Source organism: Podarcis vaucheri (assembly GCF_965113315.1).
Source record: "Podarcis vaucheri genome assembly, chromosome: 10".
In the NCBI taxonomy this organism is placed as follows: Eukaryota; Metazoa; Chordata; class Lepidosauria; order Squamata; family Lacertidae; genus Podarcis; species Podarcis vaucheri.
Window position 1 is genome coordinate 16,746,271 of NC_138748.1, and position 17,120 is coordinate 16,763,390.

The window sequence follows — 17,120 nt, forward strand, 5'->3', positions numbered from 1 at the left end:
TCCATTGACCTCAGTATTGACTGGCAGTAGTCCTAACTGGGGATACTGGTGTCTGTGTTCCTTTTCTGCTGAGGTATATCCCTTTGGTAGGACAATCTCAAGCCCTCTGAGAACAGGTGAACTATCACTAATTTTGCATAGCAGCTGAGATACATAAGCTTTGCATGTAGAAAGTTTTTTTAAAGGACTTCCTTAACAGATCTTTGGAAGATTTTGGTATCTCAAAGTGAGAAATAGCTTCAGCCTGTTCTTACAGAATCTGAGAGGATTATCCTCCTGGACCCAGTATAGCAGAGCTTTCCAAACCGTATGTTGCGACACGTCATTGTGTCGGCTGCAGTGTGTAGTTGTGTCATGCAAACACTCCCTGCGCTCCTCCCAGGGCTGGAAAGAGGTTAGTTTAACCTCCGGTTTGCTAATAAAGCTGAATTATGGTGTCACGAAATGATGCATATCTAAAAAGTATGTCACCAGCAGTGCTTTTCTTCTGGGGGGATGCAGGGGTATGCATACCCCTAAACATTTTGTGAATCTTTGTACTTTTGTCCATTTTCTGTATTTATTTTCCCTGGTCTGACCTATAAAATGGTGGTTTTCTTTAAGTCAAAATGAGAGTACCCCTAAACATTTTTTTTAGAAAAGAAGCATTGGTCCCCAGCATGAAAAGTTCGGAGAGTTCTGCAGTATAGTATTCACTCAAGACAGTTCTGTTAATTGTATGGGATACTCAACTTGCTGATTTTAGAGTAAATGGATTTATGAATATACTTGGGTAATTTGCTTTGTATTGGGGAATTCATCCGTCAATAAGCGTCTGTCTGCTTTTGATTAAAATCTGACTAACACTCCACAGTAAGAGTTTGGTAATGAAATATTGAATATTAGACTGAATGAGGTTTGCACTGCTTTTTGTGGTGAGTAGGCAGTTCACAAAATAACCCCATCCACCCTTGGTAACACTGACAGATGAATTTCTCTTTCATGACCTCCATGTCCTCCTGCTTCAGATTTCCTTGTACAACTACTCTTCTCTCCGTTTCAGAGATATTGAGCCAAATCTTAAAACTGTCAGGAGACAAGTGCAGGTAGGCACCTGATTCACTGTTTTTACGAATGCATCTTCCATTCTTCTTACAGAGAACTTTGCTGCACAGCTTGGCCGCAGAGGTCACATTCATGATGTAATGTCCCAAGAGACCATCGACGTACTTTTTCACAGTTAAACAGCTGTCCTAAAAGAAAACAAAGACAGAGCAATCCTATAGATGTCTTCTAAGAAATAGGTCACACTGAGTGCAATGGATCTTATTCCCAGGTAAGTAGAACTATAGGATTCCACCTCTAGGCAGTTGGCACTACAGTCAAACCTCGGTTCCTGAACGCTTCTGTTATTGTACGTTTTGGCTCCTGGAAGCCGAAAACACAGAAGTAAGTGTTTCAGTTTCTGAACATCTTCTGGAACCTGAACTTCTGACGTGGCTTCCAGGCTTCCACTGAGTACAAGAAGCTCTTGCAACCAATGGGAAGCCGTGCCTCGGTTTTCAAATGTTTCAGAAGCCAAACGGGCTTCCAGAACGGATTTTGTTCGAGAACCGAGGTACCACTGTATTGTCTAAATGACTAGCACAGGTATTTGTTCAAGGGGATGTAAAATGTGTTCAGTCATGAGTGATTATGAAAGTTCTTTGAATCACAAAAATCTCAGCTTTGTTTGTTTATTCATAAATTTCTGGAGTACAGAGGACAATAACAACATGTGTGGGTAAGGAAAGTGTTTGGTCTGACATTTGCTAATCCCAGTACCAGGTTCTCCCCATCCTCCAGTCTCTTAAAAGCAAGTAGTAACTTCCTCTTTGCTTCCCCATTCAAAGTCTAGCATAAATAGATTTGGTAGATCACAGATTTTTGAAGCCAAAATCGCACATGCACAAAATGAGTACATTCATTAGAATATCTCTGTTAAAAAAAGGTAAAGTGATCCCTGACCATTAGGTCCAGTTGTGACCGACTCTGGGGTTGCGGCGCTCATCTCACTTTATTGGCTGAGAGAGCCAGTGTACAGTTTCCGGGTCATGTGGCCAGCATGACAAAGCTGCTTCTGGCGAACCAGAGCAGCGCATGGAAGCGCCGTTTACCTTCCCGACAGAGCGGTACCTATTTATCTACTTGCACTTTGACATGCTTTCGAACTGCTAGGTTGGCAGGAGCAGGGACCGAGCAATGGGAGCTCACCCCGTCGCGGGGATTCGAACCGCCAACCTTCTGATCAGCAAGTCCTAGGCTCTGTGGTTTAACCCACAGCGCCACCCGCGTCCCGAGAATATCTCTATTACATGCTACCAAAAAAATAAAATTTGGGTTTGAGTTCTTCAGCACAAAATGTTGCACAGCCCGTGCATCCTACATTTGACACTCCAAGTGTTACTACAGGCTGGATCTAGACACATCAGAAAAGCGTTTCAGTAAAACGTGTTGTAAACCTCAAAGTGGGAAATCACACTGGCGAAAGACAGAACTCTACAGCGCCACCTGGCGTCACAGTGTTATAACACATATAAAACGCTTTTTCTTTACTAATGTAGCTGAGCCCATATTCTTCCAAATGCATGCACACAAGAACCACATGCAAATCTCTAGGTTTACCTCTCAGTCAGATGAGCCGCCGAGCTTGTCCTGTTCAGATGTATTCTAAATTTGATGTGTGAGTGTGCCTTACCCACTTACAGAAGAATGGCTGATATAATTATTGGACTTAGCTGAGATGGCTAAACCAACATTCTTAATTAGAGGAAAAACCATTAACAACATTTGTTAAGGATTGGAAATTCCTTATGGACTTTTGCATAAAAGAGAAAATGAACTTGTAATATCTGGATTTGAAGGTTGAAAAAAATACTAGCTTATAGAAGATAGAATGATTGCGTTCTAAAGAATGAATGTTATATGTAGCTGCAGAGAGCAGAAAACCTTTTATTCTACTCTTTCTTTAGTTTTTTTCTTTATTTTCCTTCTTTTTTTCTTTCTCCTTTAGATTTCTCATTTTCTTGTATTTTCTTTGCTCTTTTTTAGATTAATTAGTCATTTTATCTCAGTATATTATAAAAAGATACTTTGTAATGGGTATGTATTTCTGTATATCTTTGGATCAGTACCAACAAATCAAATAAAGTAAATTTGATTTGGGGATTTGTATGAGCTACCAGGGGTCAGCAAACTTTGTGAGCAGGGGGCCAGTCCACTGTCCCTCAGACCTTGTGGGGGACCGGACTATGTTTTTGGAAGGGAAAAAAATGAATGAATTTCTAAGCCCCACAACTAACCCAGAGATGCATTTTAAATAAAAGCACACATTCTACTCATGTAAAAACACCAGGCAGGCCCCACAACTAACCCAGAGATGTGTTTTGAATAAAGGGACATGTTCTACTCATGTAAAAACGCGTTGGTTCCCGTGTGCCAAATTGAGAAAGCGATTGGGCCGGATGCGGCCCGCAGGCCTTAGTTTGCCTACCCGTGAGCTAAACCATTGGAGATCTTTTTTTCTGGGAAGGCCAGTCTTGGAATGCATATTGCCATTCCCAGATCTGTGGTCCATAGAAATAGCAAGAACCTGCTATCTTTGCTGCCATCTTTTGGGGATTGGGGGTATGTTTAGGAGGAGGGGGTGTCCCAAGAATTCCTGCAAAACTCAGCTCATTTTCTTAACCCAAATTCACTTACATTAGAACTGGCATACTGCATGCTTCCCCACAGGACAACTCCTGCTGCCCCCAAGGCTGCACTCTCACCAATAGTGTTCACCAAGTCTTCCTGAAAAGTAAGCCACGGATATGCATAATATAATAGGGCTGCCATATTTTGACGAGCAAAAAAGAGGACGCTGAGATGGCTCTCATTCTAAATACCCCTATGACATGTAAGCTATAGTAAAAGGGTAAAGGGACCCCTGACCATTAGGTCCAGTCGTGGCCAACTCTGGGGTTGCGGTGCTCATCTCACTTTATTGGCCGAGGGGGCTGGCGTACAGCTTCCAGGTCATGTGGCCACCATGACTAAGCCGCTTCTGGCGAACCAGAGCAGCGCACGGAAACACCGTTTACCATCCCGCAGGAGTGGTACCTATTTATTTACTTGCACTTTGACGTGCTTTCAGACTGCTAGGTTGGCAGGAGCAGGGACCAAGCAACGGGAGCTCACCCCGTCACAGGGATTCGAACCACCGACCTTCTGATCAGCAAGTCCTAGGCTCTGTGGTTTAACCCACAGCGCCACCCGCGTCCCTATAGTAGCTGTGATATATTGCTGAGGGGGTCAGGAGAAGAGAAGAGGAAAGCAAGTCTTCAGCCACCCGTTATGTCTTCGTCTCATCCAGAAAGTATAGCCAGAGACATTTTGACATTTTGACATTTTTTTTAGAAAAAATCCACCAGGACAGAAATTTCACCCCTGAAAATGAGGACATGTCCTGGAAAAAGAGGACACATGGCAACCCTAATAGAGCATGATGCAGAGTCAAAGCATCATTGCCCATTTAGTATCCACCCATTTTTTCAGGGGGGTTGGGGGGGTCACCTCTCGTGAAACAAGTTTGGATGGTTTTTGAAACACTACAGTAATACTCTGTAGTGCCTGTTTGCCAGAGATCTCAGTGAGTTGAATGCACACATCATAGGCAATAATACCTCTCGCACCACTATCAACTCTCTTTTTTAAAAAATAAGCAAACACTGTCTGCAGTAAAAGCAATGGTGGTGGTTTCAAGAGACACCCAAATGATCAGGTTAGAGCACAGTAAACATATAACCTTTGAAGCAAAGTGAACCATCTATTAAACTCAAAAGTTCTGAATCCAGAAAGCTATACCCCCATTCCCTGACAGCTCTATAATTCAGCACTGATCCTGTGATATCCCATCCCTGTACCAACCCTGAATTACAGATGACATAAAGTGTCCTGCTTTGAGAGGTTCTGTACACACCATACATTTAAAGTAGATTGCTGCCCTCAAAGAATCCTGGGAACTGTAAATTTATCTCCTAGGTAAAGGTAAAGGGACCCCTGACCATTAGGTCCAGTCGTGACCGACTCTGGGGTTGCGGCGCTCATCTTGCTTTATTGGCCAAGGGAGCCGGTGTACAGCTTCTGGGTCATGTGGCCAGCATGACCAAGCTGCTTCTGGCGAACCAGAGCAGCGCACGGAAACACCATTTACCTTCCTGCAGGAGCGGTACTTATTTATCTACTTGCACTTCATGCTTTCGAACTGCTAGGTGGGCAGTAGCAGGGACCAAGCAACGGGAGCTCACCCCGTCATGGGGATTCGAACCGCCAACCTTCTGATCAGCAAGTCCTAGGCTCTGTGGTTTAACCCACAGAGCCACCCGCATCCCTAGTTTATCTCCTACGGAGCTCCAATTTCTACCACCCTTATATAATAAACTACAGTTCCCCAGATTTTTCAGAGGAAGTTGCGTGCTTTAAGCATATGGTGTGTACACAGCTTGAATACAGAACTGAAATGTAGGGAATTTTGTATCCACCAGAACTGCCTTGAATATATACTAGTGATAGAAAGTTTAGACAACATAGCCCTGATCACTTGTTCCACCTTCCTCCTCCTACATGTAGACAGAGAGGAAGGGGCTCTTGATGCTAACTTCACCCCCCAACACCTCCATCACTTTCAGTGTCAAACCTATGTGGGAGGTCTGAAGTGGAAATCTGTGCATAATTGGGTGAACATACTCCCAGAACCAGCATTGGAAACCCAGGTGGATGCAGCCACAGCTATTGCCATCTATGGCTGGTTTGCCAACTGAAATCCTTCCTGGAGTTGCCTAGCCATGATGGTCTACACCCTAGTGATCCATGCGACGGTCACCTGCAGGCTTGACTACTGTAATTCGCTCTAGGCGGGGCTACCCTTGAAGCTGTCCCAGAAACTCCACCGGGTGCAGAATGCTGCAGCGAGGCTCCTCAGCTTTTCCAGCTGCAGTGGCTCCCAGTGGAGTACAGGTTCAGGTTTAAGGTGCTGGTTTTGACCTTTAAAGCCCTTCATGGCCTAGGACCTTCGTACCTACGGGACCACCTCTCCCGGTATGCCCCACGGAGAGCCTCAAGGTCCATAAATAGCAACATCCTAGTGGCCCCGGGCCCTAAGGAAGTTAGATAAGCTTCAACCAGAGCCAGGGCCTTTTCAACACTGGCTCCGACCTGGTGGAACACTCTGTCTCATGAGACCAGGACCCTGCAGGATCTGATTTCTTTCTGCAGGGCCTGTAAGACAGAGTTGTTCCACCTGGCCTTTAGCTTGGAGCCAATTTGATTCCCTCCGCCTCTTTCTTTTTCCTTTCTCCTCCTGTGATGAGGCTGCATGTTAATATTTTTAAGTTTCAATATTTTAATGTTGTATTTTAATCTTGTTTTTAAGTTGTATTCATTCAACTTGTTTTTATTATTGCTTGTTAGCCACCCTGAGCCCAGCCTTGGCTGGGGAGGGCGGGGTATAAATAAAAATTAGTAGTAGTAGTAGTAGTAGTAGTAACTTCTTTACTTGCTAGAATTGTCGTACCCATCTCAAACGGAATCCATTCCAGAAGTCCGCTCAAATTCCCAAAATGTTCAAAAACCAAGGTGTGGCTTCTGATTGGCTGCAGGAGCTTCCTGCACTCAATCAGAAGCCGCAGAAGCTGCGTCGGATGTTCGGTTTCCGAAAAACGTTTGCAACCCGGAACACTCACATTTGGAAGCCAAAACGTTTGAGTCACTAGGCGTTCAAACAGCAAGGTATGACTATAACGTGCTTTACATAAGGCTGCTCTTGAAGATGGTCTGGAAACTATAGCTGATTTGAAACATATTCTGCAGGTTCTGAGTGACTGTGAAAATGGAAATATATATTGCCAGTTCTTTTTTAAAAACAAAACTGCTGGGAAGGGGAAAGCTTGTTTTTCCAAATTTTCATTGCCACATGAAAATGTTTCAGTTCTGTCGAGCATCTGTGGAGGGATGAGATCGGTACTGTTTGCAATCACTGTATATTTGATTTTAGACTTTTTATGGTTTTAGTATTTTGTATTTCATTAACTGTTGTGCACTCCCCAAGATGAGACACAGCCTGGAAACATTATAATAAAAATATGTTTTTAATTCTTTGATTTCAGTCATCCTAACATGCACATTTATGCTGAATATTTTCTTTCTGCGTTAGTTAATGAGCTGTTTTTGTATTGTATTTTATGGTGCTGATTACTAATTACTGCTGAGTTTCAGTACTAGCTGGATCAGTGGTGTGTTTTTCTGTTTGTTTGTTTTATCTGGTCTTGTCATTTTAACTGCTTCTGGCAATTTCACTCTGGCCTTTGTAATTCAGCAGGTGACCACAGTCAACCTGTGACGTTTCTTTGACCCGAGAGAGCAAATAAAGCTGATGTATTATACACTGCATTTAACTGGATGCAGCTTCTGAGGCCTTGTTCTCACTGAGGTGATAGAAATCACACACTGTTCTCCCCTCCCATTCTCATACACCTCACGCCAGCCTCTGTTTGTTGCCAGCCCTGTATTTTTCCTCACACCGGCCAACACAGAAAATAGAGTGGACTGCGAAAATGCAGCGCTATACATTACTTTACAAAGAATGCACATGATTGTATAAAAATAGGTCAACCTATCACTGCATAATTATTCTGGTTACAGTGGAAACAAACGTTTTGGGTTACAAACACTTCAGGTTACAAATGCCGCTAACCCGGAAGTAGTGCCTTGGGTTGCAAACTTTGCCCAGGACGAGAACGGAAATTGCATGCCGGCGGCGCGGTGGCAGTGGGAGGCCCCCACTAGCGAAAGTGCGCCTCAGGTTAAGAATGGTTTCGGATTAAGAATGGACCTCCAGAACGAATTAAGTTCATAACCTGAGGTTCCACTGTATTTTAGATCAGTGCTTTTACATGAGACATTTAACAGTCTGCCAGTCAAGCTGAGATATATACATAAGCACCTTCCCATGGGGCACAGGTAACTTTAGTGAATTTTTGAGAGGAATGGGATTAACATGCCTGCCAGCCACAGTTCCCTGGCGTTACACGTACCGTCAAGAATCCAGGTTCAGTCAGGATTCCCAACAGCATGAAGATGTACCGACATATAACCCCATCCTCACAGATGCTAAATGCAGAACCTTTGAGGCATGGTCACCAGTGAGTGCTTTGACAGGTGAGTCCCACTCCCCTCTCAATGAAGCCTTGGGGATAGGCTTAATATGCATTTCCCTAAAGCGAGGATGGGAAACTTGTATGTTGTTGGACTCCAGTTCCCATCAAGTCCAGTCCATGTGGCCAATGGTCAGGAATGATGGGAGTTGCAGGTATCTGTTGGGAATGGAAAGAAGCAGAAGGAGCATTTCATCATATGTGGTGGTCATGCAGAATAGTTAAGGAGTACAGTCGTACCTTGAAAGTCGAACGAAATCTGTTCCAGAAGTCCGTTTGACTTCCAAAACATTCAGAAACCAAAACATGGCTTCTGATTGGCTGCAGAAAGCTCCTGCAGCCAATCGGAAGCCCCGCCGGACATTCGGCTTCCAAAAATAGTTCGCAAACCGAACTATTGTGGCGTTCGGGAGCCGAAACATTCAAGAACTAAGCTGTTCGAAAACCAAGGTATGACTGTATTGGGAAATGATTTATAATGAAATGAAAAAATTGTTTAAAAGAACATCCCCCCCCCCAAAAAAAAAAACCACAACAACAACCCAGAGGCATTTCTTTTGGGTGTGGTACAGACAAGGGGCAGAAAAAGCTATTTCTGTATGCAACAACCAGCAGCTTGGATTATGTTAGCTCAGAAATGGAAGGTGGGAGAAGGTCCAGAGGAGGAGGAACAACTGAAAATGATGGAATGTGCATAGCTAGCAGGCCTAACCATCAAGGTAAGAGAACAATAAGAATGGGTGTATAAAAAGGAATGGAGAATATTTGTGGAGTATTTGGAAAACAACTGTAAGCAAGTGAAAATTGTAAATTCAACAGTATAATGTAGATTAAGATATAATGGAAAGGGGGGAACTAGATGGAGGAAACAGAATATGCAGTTAATTTTGGAAGTCTAAGGAACCATGGAAGGAGAAGAAGGGAAGTCATTCAATGCATTGCTGTATATTTAATTGTGGGAAATGTATACCTGAAAAATTAATAAATATTTTTTTAAAAAAAAAGGAATGATGGGAGTTGTATGTCTGGGACAGCTACAGGTTCCCTATCCCTGCCATAAAGAAACATCTTTGAGAACCTCTAACTGCTAGGCCCTGGTTCCCATACCACCTTTGCCGTCTCTTTTATGCATATTGCTGCTCATGTGAATGTTTGGCATCACTAGTGTACCCTCAGGTTTAAGAGAAGTCTGCAATCCACCTTCCATAGCAGGGAGTCCTGGTTTCAAAGTACAGATTACTAGCAAAAGCTGTCCTGCGATCTTCCATAAGTCCCTTTCTCTAACATTATGGTTTTCACCTCTGTACAATCCCGTCAATATGCAAGAATATCAGAAAGGGTAACACGTGTTGGTGGATCTGGGAGCTTATTAGATACCGGCATCCTTACCTCCGTCAACTCATGGAATGTATAGGCATAATATGGCCTAGCATACACAAAAACAGGCAAAGCATAGTCCTTCCGAGCGATCGAAGCAATGCGCATTGCTTCTTTAACCCGATGGTGTACAAATTTCAGAGCGTTTGGGCTGCACTTCAACATGTGTTCCAGGTATATGGAAGGGTAAAGGGCAGTGCTTTCTTTCCACAGCCAAAGCAGATTATCATTCCGGAACGATTCAATGTCTGGACATTTGCCTGTGTACTTGTCTGGGTGGTTCTTGTAATCATAATTGTAGCAGTCTGGGTAGAGATAGTAACCCCAGAGCCCATTTGGCCTCATATCTTCAGCTAGGAAAAGGGTGCTGTTCATAAAACCCCTCCCTGCATTTTCAAAATCTTCCTTCGCAACTTTCTTGATCTTGTTCTCAGGCCATTCAGGATGCTGAGTTCTGACAAGTTCAAGAGACTTATTTCTGTAAATGGCTTTATGGCCCCAGTTTCTATCCCACTGGGGTCTCCAGTTTTCCCAGTCGATGACCCCGAGTCCCTGGAATTTCTTCATGGCGATGGAACGCTCAATGTCAGCCTTGGCTTTGATGAGATGTTTGATGAGGCTCTCGTTTTGCGGCACCCCGCCATTGATGGATTCGCCATTGTCTTCTACATGGGGATAGTACCCGAGATGAGTGTGATAGAATATTGTCACACTGGAGCCGCTCAAGGTCTCGTTTGGATTTGTCAGGATGTCGAAAACGTTGAGGTCCAAATCGACCTTGTAGCGCCGCTGACACTGCTCAGTAGGTGCATTCCAAACTACTAGAAATGGTTTGTTAGGGAACAGTGGCGCTCTCGCCTGCATGATTTCACTTCCGTTGTCGACCATCAGCAACACCCACAGTGCTAGGTATTCAATCCACAGGTGGCTCATAGTATGAGGTAACTTCATCAAAGGAAAAACTGAAAGAGATAAGAAAGAAACGGTAATGAACAGTGTCAGCCAAGAGTCAAGAAGAACTTTGCCCCTCTAAGTGTTGGTGCCGACCTTTAAAGCCCTAAATGGCCTTGGTCCTGTATACCTGAAGGAGCGTCTCCACCCCCATCATTCTACCTGGACACTGAGGTCCAGCGCTGAGGGCCTTCTGGTAGTTCCCTCATTGCGAGAAGTGAGGTTACAGGGAACCAAACAGAGGGCCTTCTCGGTAGTGGCGCCTGCCCTGTGGAACGCCCTCCCTTCAGATGTGAAGGAAATAAGCAGCTATCTTCTTTTTAAAAGACATCTGAAGGCAGCCCTGTTGAGGGAAGTTTTTAATATTTAAAGCTGTATTGTTTTTAACACTTGATTGGAAGCCACCCAGAGTGGCTGGGGAAACTCAGCCAGATGGGCGAGGTATAAATAATAAATTATTATTATTATTATTATTGTTATTATTATTATTATCATCATCATCATCATCATCATCATCATCATCATTGTCAGGTGGCAGAGGAGCCAACGCCCATGGCAGGTTGCCAGGAATGGACAAGATAAGGAAAGTCCTTGCCATCTGCTTTTATTCAATATTCACACAGAGAGGCTTGGGAACGTGGCCCCTCAGAATAATGGCGTTGCTCTGAGTGAAACCCCACCCCATCCATCTCTCCCACTTCCTCATGAGTCATTGCTATGGGTGCTGGAACGCAACTTCGGCCTTTGAGCTCTTTGCTCTACTACTTTCAAGGCCCGCAATGTTTTGGGAGAAGGGTGCGGGTCTGGAATGCTTTCTAAAGACACTGAGTCTGTCAGCTGTCACTCCACTAGTGCTCCTTCCTCTCCCATTATTTCCCAGCTTCCCCCCTCATCTGCCTCTGAGCTGTGACCTCCCTCAAACCCCTGTTGTAATTCTGAACTGTCTCCTTCTTCTCTGGAAGGGTCAGGCTGGGGAGGCGGTCTCCACCATTCCTCCTCTGCCCAGACCCTGACATGAATTGATCAATAAGTGTGGGGAACCTTTGGCCCTGCAGATGTTGCTAAACTACAACTCCCATCACCTCTGGCCATTGCCCATGCTCGATGAGGCTGATGGGAGTTGTAGTTCAGCAACATCTGCAGGGCCAAAGGTTCACCATGCCTGAATTAAAAGTTGTAGACCTGGAAAAATACGTGCCGATTGATCCAATTGTCATCCTATATAAACTTGGAGTTAGTGAAATTAACTAAGTGGTGCATACATTTGAGTAGGCATGCATAGGATTGTGATGTTAGTCATGATTCGATCCCATTTAAATCAATGGAGCTTGGGTTAGTGTTCCATTGGTTTCTCTGGGATGAAGGCTGCAATTCCATATCCACTTTCCTCAGAATACGCCCCATTGAACTTGATGGGACTAAGTCTGAGAAGATACACATAGTATTGCACTGTAATGTACTTGCCCACTCAGATGTTATGCAAGTTGTAAGCTAACGCAAACTTTCTATCAACGCTATCATTCTACTTGCCTAACATCTCTCCTCTCCTCCTCTTGTGCGCAGGGCATATGTTGGTGGGAGAGAAAGCCCTGTTTCACAAGCAGGACTTGTGGTAGCTCTCAATAGTGCCCCTACTTAGTTGAATCCAGCCCTATATTCCCTTACCCTCAGGTAAATGTGTACCTTCGTTTGTGCGAACCAGTATTTTCGCATTAATTTAATCAGTCATTTGATGAAAGTTCAATTCCAAAAACAGAATTGCAATAGAATTCCCCACAAGGTTTCCAAACCAATCTTGAATAACATTCTAAAAGCACATCATAAATGGATAAAATAACCGTCACTAATCAGCAAATCCCTGCTATGTTGGTTTGATTACTATAAAAAATTAAATAAAACATACATTTCCCCCTCCTACTGGTTCTTATTAGTTTTTTATTATTATTCCTAGCTGTTGAATGTATGTAATACACAACATATTAACAACAGAGAAATTTTTCCAGCAAGTGTTTTACAAGATGAAATTTATCACACAGCAGCAATATCTCATTTCCTTTGGCTCATCATTTTGCAACATTTTTTGACGTTGCTGTCATGCCAACATAATGCCTATACAGTGGTACCTTGGGTTAAGAACTTAATTCGTTCTGGCGGTCTGTTCTTAACCTGAAACTGTTCTTAACCTGAAGCACCACTTTAGCTAATGGGGCCTTCCGCTGCCGCTGTGCCGCTGGAACACAATTTCTGTTTTCATCCTGAAGCAAAGTTCTTAACCCGAGGTAATATTTCTGGGTTCGCAGAGTCTGTAACCTGAAGTGTATGTAACCCAAGGTACCACTGTATTTGCCATGCTGTGTTATGTGGGTAGAATAGTTCAAATCCCTTCATTCAAAGTGGGTGGATCAATGAATGAAAATTTTGCCTTTGTACAGTAGCCAGCCAGGGGTGGGGGAAGGGGTGTGTGGTAGGGGCGGTCCACCCTTGGTGTCACCACTGAGGGGGGGGTGACAAAATGCCGGGTGGCACTCACCGCAGGGCCTGCACCACACCCGAGCCACCATCTCTCCTGGGAGTGATGCGGTGGCTTGGGGGCCCGCAGGCTCTGTGCTGCCCCAAACGGTCTGCCCACCGCCTCCCCCTCAGCTGTAGGGCAGCTGAGGGGGAGGAAGCAAGCAGACTCCTTGGAGACCCCTTACTGGGAAATGACTTCTCCCATCATCTTCCCCCAGCCCCACTGAAGAGCCAAGCCACTTACACTACACTATTGCTTCTGACTGTTATATTTTTCATGGCCGGAACACTAACCCTATATGTAGGAAGAGCAGGGACTGCCAAGGAGACAGATTATTTGCTCATCACTTTCTCTGATGCTTCCAACAGGTTTGGTGGCAACCATCCGTGGTCCTGCGTTCCTCATCAGATCCCTCTGTGTACTGAAGGTTTAAGCAGCTTCCTGAAGTTCCGTTCCATTATAACCCCACCATTCTATTTCTCCTTGGTTTCCATGCCTGTTGACAACTTCCAAGAAACAAGAATTTAAGGGTGTTGGTAATGTATTTTTCCGAACCCTCAAACGCAAGAAGGAATCTGGCAGGGGATAATTCCTATAGTTAGGAATTTCACTAGGTACCTCTTAGATCCCCCATTCCTATCATGCACATCCGTCAGCTCCCACAGTACACTGTATTAAGCTACCAGGCCTCTGCATCTCGGGCCAAGTAGCTGCCAAATTACTCTACAATGATGGCACAGCACTGGATTGTGCGGCGACAGTGATAGCAGTGAAGGCAACAACCACGGCAGCTGGGGTAAAAGGGATGGAGCATGAGGTCAGTTAATATGAACAGCATTGCCGAAGAATGGATGCTTTTGAATTATGGTGCTGGAGGAGACTCTTGAGAGTCCCATGGACTGCAAGAAGATCAAACCTCTCCATTCTGAAGGAAATCAGCCCTGAGTGCTCACTCGAAGGACAGATCGTGAAGCTGAGGCTCCAATACTTTGGCCACCTCATGAGAAGAGAAGACTCCCTGGAAAAGACCCTGATGTTGGGAAAGATGGAGGGCACAAGGAGAAGGGGACAACAGAGGACGAGATGGTTGGACAGTGTTCTCGAAGCTACCAGCATGAGTTTGACCAAACTGCAGGAGGCAGTGGAAGACAGGAGTGCCTGGCGTGCTCTGGTCCATGGGGTCATGAAGAGTCGGAAACGACTAAACAACTAAACAACAAATGTGAATCACCTGGTAGGCGGGGTGTGGGACCTGATAGAGGGGATCGTGAACAAGCTGTTGCAGGTGCTATTGTTAGCTATCCAAGTTCCTTCTTCCATCACCACTTTCTTTCTTTCTTTGTTTTTAAGCTCTCTTCCCCCACAAAGGCAATGTTCCCCAAGCAAGCCTTGAGACCTTCCCTTGGGGAAACCATGGTCTCTACCATCTCCAAAGTTATGAAGCCACCTGGGTGTGCCAATGAAACTGTTAATGAAGCTTCATGAGATTAGGCTATGAGTAGGCAACCTTTCTATTGCTTTTAATTGATCAGGATTTCCCACGGAAATTGACATCATTACACCAGCTCAAATCTTCACTGGAGGGCACAATAAGTCTTTGGAAGATGCCATAAAATATTCCATATTCTGTTTCAAGAAGAATGAGAAATCGTATCGCTAAGATTTCCCTACAGTTGCAATATGTAAAAAGCACGTTTTGAACCATGCAAAGCTGAATTTTAGGGAAATTAATAATCTGTGGTATCCAAATCCCATGATAAATAAATTGCTTATTATTGTGTATTGCACAAAAAAGGGGCACTGGTGTCTTTCGTTACTGCTGCTGCTGCTTTTGCTTCTATGGCTATCTTGCATAGTTTTAATCCCAAACTCTGTAATGAGCATAGGCGCTAATGATTCAGTTTGCTACCTCATTATCAGCTTGGTACAGATTCTCCGACATTTCTCAGTCAATACCACATTGTCATGCTTAGTTAAACATCCAAAGGATGCACATCTCTTTCCTAGTCATAGGAGAGTCCCAAAAAGAAAAGCATGCAGAAATTTTTCTGCTCCATATTTTAAACACAAAAAAGGTCCCCTGAAAATGAACGAGTTAAAGGTTTGTGTCCAAGCTTGCCGAAACCAATGGGAGCATTTCAAAGGGATCCTTGATTCACAAAATTAACTCTAGTCAGCAAATTGATGTGGTCTGCCAAACAATATGTCAGATTGCTTTATCTTCCCCTGTCAATTCCTCAGCAAATGATGAGAAAGATTTACTTGGCTGCATTATTTGAAATGTTTCCTTCCTTCTGGAAACATAGAAATGTTTTTTTCAAATACAGCACATAATTACGTGTATAAGTAACGTGGATATGAATTTATAGCTTATACACATTCCAGTTAACAGTTAATTCATTCTGTGAGTTGCCCAGATAATATCACAGGTATTATTAGCCTACTGCTATATTTGGTGTTTTATGCTGCAAATTTTGATTTGTATTTTTATGGACACGGCTGGTATTCTCACTTTGTGGAGGATATCCAAGGCGGTCAGAAGCACCACATTCATGATGGTCAGAAGTAACATGAGAAATATTTCAGTTTCCATTCCCCACCTCTTCCAGGTCTCAGAGGTCAGTTACGGACACTATGCTCGAGTGTCCTCAAAGTCCTGGAGCTGGAAATTGCAGGAGGAACTTGCTCACAAATGCCGTTTTTTAAAAGGGTTTTATCAGCACTCATGTAGAGAAACAAAGAAGCCCTCAGCCTGGAATAAAGCATCTCCAAAATGAGCATTTATTTAGCACACATTGATGGATACCTTTTCTGTCCAGCAGTAGAGAAAAGTGAGGGATGTATCTTGCCCAAGAATACAGTGGTACCTCGGGTTAAGAATTTAATTCATTCTAGAGGTCTGTTCTTAACCTGAAACTGTTCTTAACCTGAAACGGTTCTTAACCTGAAGCACCACTTTAGCTAATGGGGCCTCCTGCTGCCGCTGCGCCGCCGCTGCACGATTTCTGTTCTCATCCTGAAGCAAAGTTCTTAATCCGAGGCAATATTTCTGGGTTAGCGGAGTCTGTAACCTGAAGCGTACGTAACCTGGAGTGTATGTAATCCAAGGTACCACTGTATAGGGAACTAGAAAGATGTTGTTGTTGCTTTAAATCACGTCAAAATTAATTTATCCTTTAGAAAAACATTGAACTTGTGGGAAGGGAAATCTGGGTCAGAGCATTCCGTTCATTCAAACTCAGTTTAAAGCAGTATAGTTTACGTGCATTTAAGGCATTATAACACAATGCCACATTAATATTCTGATGCCGACATATTTTTAAATAAAAGCAATGCTTTTTAAAAATATATATATACAGAAAGTGGAAGTTTTAAAACAACAGCAACCTTTGCATGGCCGCAGATGAGAGAAATGATGTATCTCATCTCACGTGATGTTACTGACACTAGCCAATAGGTGCCCCTGGCCTTACATACATGTCCTTAATCATAACAATGGGGCTAGCAAAGGGAAATTGCACTTTACTACCAGTGCTTGAGGCATTAGCGGTTGGTGTGGTGGATTAGAGCTGAAGGAAGTCCCCTCCCAATGCTGATGCTGCGACAGCTTACCTGGACAGAGCAGGGGAAAGGCAAGGACAGTGGTGAGGACAGGGCTGCATGAGGGCACCAGCAAGAGTACCATATTGCCTCTCTCAATGCATCCACACAGGTGCAATCTCACTGCCACCCTGTCCCACCTCAACCCTGTCCAGGTAAACTCTGCCCCATCACACTGGCTGCTGCTGGCTTGGGCACTACAGACCCTCCTCTTTTAAATTGCTGTTTTAGGGGTTGTTTTTAAAAGTCTGGAACGGATTAATCCGTTTTGTATTACTTTCAATGGGAAGTGTGCCTTGGTTTTGGAACGCTTTGGTTTTGGAACGGACTTCCGGAACGGATTAAGTTTGAGAACCACGGAACCACTGTACAGAGCTTAGTACCTAAGGAGCTTGCCATAGCATTCAGTTCCTTCCTTCATGTCTTTGTCCAATTTGTATGTATGCATTAGAGGGGAAACCGCAAAATGT

At 44.0% G+C, this 17,120-nt stretch overlaps 1 protein-coding gene across 4 annotated transcripts; it reads right to left on the bottom strand.

The window, feature by feature from the left end:
• Positions 1 to 767: 767 nt before the first annotated feature.
• Positions 768 to 15,754, bottom strand: LOC309541662 (hyaluronidase-like). Of its 4 annotated transcripts, XM_082239781.1 has the most exons (5): positions 15,548 to 15,754; positions 13,520 to 13,668; positions 9,600 to 10,549; positions 3,721 to 3,810; positions 768 to 1,232 (listed from the first exon to the last, which is right to left on the bottom strand). In XM_082239781.1, exons 3-5 carry the CDS (start codon positions 10,536 to 10,538, stop codon positions 882 to 884), a joined length of 1,380 nt encoding a protein of 459 aa, XP_082095907.1. In that variant the 5' UTR covers positions 10,539 to 10,549; positions 13,520 to 13,668; positions 15,548 to 15,754; the 3' UTR covers positions 768 to 881. The 4 variants fall into 4 exon arrangements, with proteins under 4 accessions (XP_082095907.1, XP_082095906.1, XP_082095905.1 ...); XM_082239780.1 differs by lacking the exon at positions 15,548 to 15,754 and having other exon boundaries at positions 13,520 to 13,747; XM_082239779.1 differs by lacking the exons at positions 13,520 to 13,668; positions 15,548 to 15,754 and adding an exon at positions 13,344 to 13,477.
• Positions 15,755 to 17,120: the final 1,366 nt, after the last annotated feature.

Excerpts from the sequence above, each read along its gene's own strand:
- LOC309541662 (XM_082239781.1), bottom strand. The coding sequence starts at position 10,538 with ATGAAGTTACCTCATACTATGAGCCACCTGTGGATTGAATACCTAGCA. Across the intron at positions 3,811-9,599 it reads CATTCCATGAGTTGACGGAG|GAAGACTTGGTGAACACTAT; the intron begins GTAAGGATGCCG and ends CTTACTTTTCAG. Across the intron at positions 1,233-3,720 it reads TGCAGTATGCCAGTTCTAAT|GACAGCTGTTTAACTGTGAA; the intron begins GTAAGTGAATTT and ends GTTTTCTTTTAG.